The sequence below is a fragment of the Gekko japonicus genome, unplaced genomic scaffold (genome assembly GCF_001447785.1).
Source record: "Gekko japonicus isolate JY-2015 unplaced genomic scaffold, Gekko_japonicus_V1.1 scaffold378, whole genome shotgun sequence".
NCBI classification, from domain to species: Eukaryota; Metazoa; Chordata; class Lepidosauria; order Squamata; family Gekkonidae; genus Gekko; species Gekko japonicus.
The window spans coordinates 543,266-545,782 of NW_015159722.1; the positions used below are offsets into that span (position 1 = coordinate 543,266).

General features: G+C 39.8%; 1 protein-coding gene across 1 annotated transcript in view; it reads left to right on the plus strand.

The window, feature by feature from the left end:
* Positions 1–396, plus strand: part of CHRM3 (cholinergic receptor, muscarinic 3) — a 133,217-nt gene extending 132,821 nt beyond the window's left edge. Inside the window, exon 3 of the mRNA XM_015421497.1 lies at positions 1–396. This exon is cut by the window's left edge and continues 291 nt beyond it. Coding sequence (XP_015276983.1) covers positions 1–396 — 396 coding nt within the window.
* Positions 397–2,517: the final 2,121 nt, after the last annotated feature.

The window sequence follows — 2,517 nt, forward strand, 5'->3', positions numbered from 1 at the left end:
GAAGTTACCTTGGCCAAGAAGTTTGCCTTGAAGACAAGAAGTCAGATCACCAAGCGGAAACGAATGTCACTCATCAAAGAAAAGAAAGCTGCACAGACACTCAGTGCCATTTTGTTTGCCTTCATTATAACCTGGACCCCATACAACATTATGGTCCTGGTAAATACCTTTTGTGATCAGTGTATTCCTACAACTTTTTGGAACTTGGGGTACTGGCTTTGCTACATCAATAGCACAGTGAACCCTATGTGCTATGCACTGTGTAATAAAACATTCAGAACCACTTTCAAGATGTTACTCCTGTGTCAGTGTGACAAGCGGAAACGGCGCAAACAGCAGTACCAGCAGAGACAGTCGGTCATTTTTCATAAGCGGATTCCCCGGGAAGCTTCATAGAGTAGTATTTTTTTAACAATGGAAACAAATATTCAAGAGATTTCAGGCATGGGAGGGAGGGTGATTACTGGAGCCGATGACAAATATTTCATCTTCAAGGTGTGAAAAGAGCAGCCTGGTGTATGTATCTAACCTTTTAATACTTTCTGTTTAATGTAACTGTTTAAGCCACATTAAGCAAAAACAAACTGCAAAGGTTTTACTATGAAACTATGGGACATCTGAAGGCTGACTTACAAAATTCCAAGAAGCTGCATAGCAATTATAAAAGCTGCTAGGGATCCAAACAGTTCTCTGATTGCAAATCCACTGTGGGATCACAGGTGAGCACATGTCATCCCGGGGTATCCAGTAGATCCCAGCTCAAGTCCTGCATTGGAACAGACTTAGCAAAACTAGTTGGGGTATGTGTTTTACACACTGTATAGGCTACCCAAAATTTTCTTGTTGTCCCAGCAGAGTTTCCCTTTTTTTGTGTGGTTGGGGTATGATATCAATTCTTCCTGGTGCCCAGGTAATTAACCCTTTATTCAGTGTGGAGCTTGTAGTCTATTTACCGGGAAAGACAATACCTGACTTTCTTGATACAGAATAATTATGGAATGTAAGCAGTATAAAGGACCTTGCACATTCTTTCCCAGGTCTTATTTATATTTATTTATTTTTAACTTCTGGTTTTGCCTTAAAGAGGTGAAACCCACGCTATAAATACATGCAACAGTGAAGAACAGAGAAAAAGGCAGATATTATCCACATGTTTTTGCTGTGGAACTAAACATCATCCTCAGTTTTAATATACAAATGTACCCTAAAGAGAGGCTTGGTTCTTTCTCAGCCAGAGATCTCAGGCTACATTTAAGTGACATGAGATATTAGAATCTGATTGTGGTCTTAACTCAATTGAGAGCACAGAATTCTGGGAATTGCAGTTGAAATGAAATGTGATTGTCAGAGATTGTCTCAGCCTGGTTCTCAGATCTGGAAAGTACAAATGTAACAGGCCAGTGCCCAGTGTAGCCTTGGGATTTCTCCAGGCCCTTTGGAAGTTGGGTGCTGATCATGGAGTCTTAGCCCCTTTAAAGGGTTTAGAAGGGAGAGAGGAAGGAAGAAGTACGTACTAGCAGGGAGTCAGCTTTTGGTTTTGTTTCAGTGCCCTTGTTCAAGGGGCTGGAGAGAAGGAAGCCCTTGTGGTGGAGTTTCATGAATGAGCTGTTTTTCTGTAGCCGGTAGTGTAAGGTAGCCTCCTAATCAGACTATAACCAGCAGTTTCTCAGGACCAGACTGTGTGTCTGCATGTCTGCATATTGAGAAAGTATTGTCACAGATTGGAAAGGGGAATGATTACGTATTTTTTAAACAAACAAACACTTGCCTGGCACTTTCCAAAATGCTTGTAAAAAATTTTAAAACTTTTTTTACAGCCATTAGTAGACACTTTTATGCAGAACAATGTCAGAAATGAATGTTAGGCAGGCTGCTATTTCCAATAGCTAAGCATTTTCTCAGAAGGAGAAAAAAAGGGCTTTAATATTTGTAGCTGAGACAAGAGCAGTGATTCCTGGTATTTATAATGCAGTCTGTCCCCATGATCCTGGGCACAACCTACTCCCTTGCTCGTCTTATGCAATCCCCGTTCGTTGCAGTGATGTTTGCACAGGAGACGCTCCAAGTGGATTGTGCCTGTATACTATATTTTATAAAAGTCAGGACTTCCCTCAGGAAAGGACTGTACTTTAAAGCATTGTTTCAGATCAGATTTATTTACATTTTGAAAAGTTTATATGTATATTATGCTTTCAACAGACCAAGCTTTTTTGTAGGCTCCCCCCCCCTTTTGACCTGACACTCAGATTTAACTTAAAAAAATGCAGCTTCCTTTCTGAAGGGGGGGGGATCAGTGTTGTGAACACAGAGCTGGTATAAAAGCTGCTTTTGTATTCAGTGTGAGATGGTGTTTACAGATGATTTTGACAACAGTGGAAGTATATTAAATGGTGTCTGTGTATCTGAGCTATTTAATTTCGTGTTATGTTTATATGAAGAAATATTTATACATAAATGCCACCACAATGTTTTATTTAAATGTTGATAAATATTGCTCTTCAGTCTTCAATTGTAATG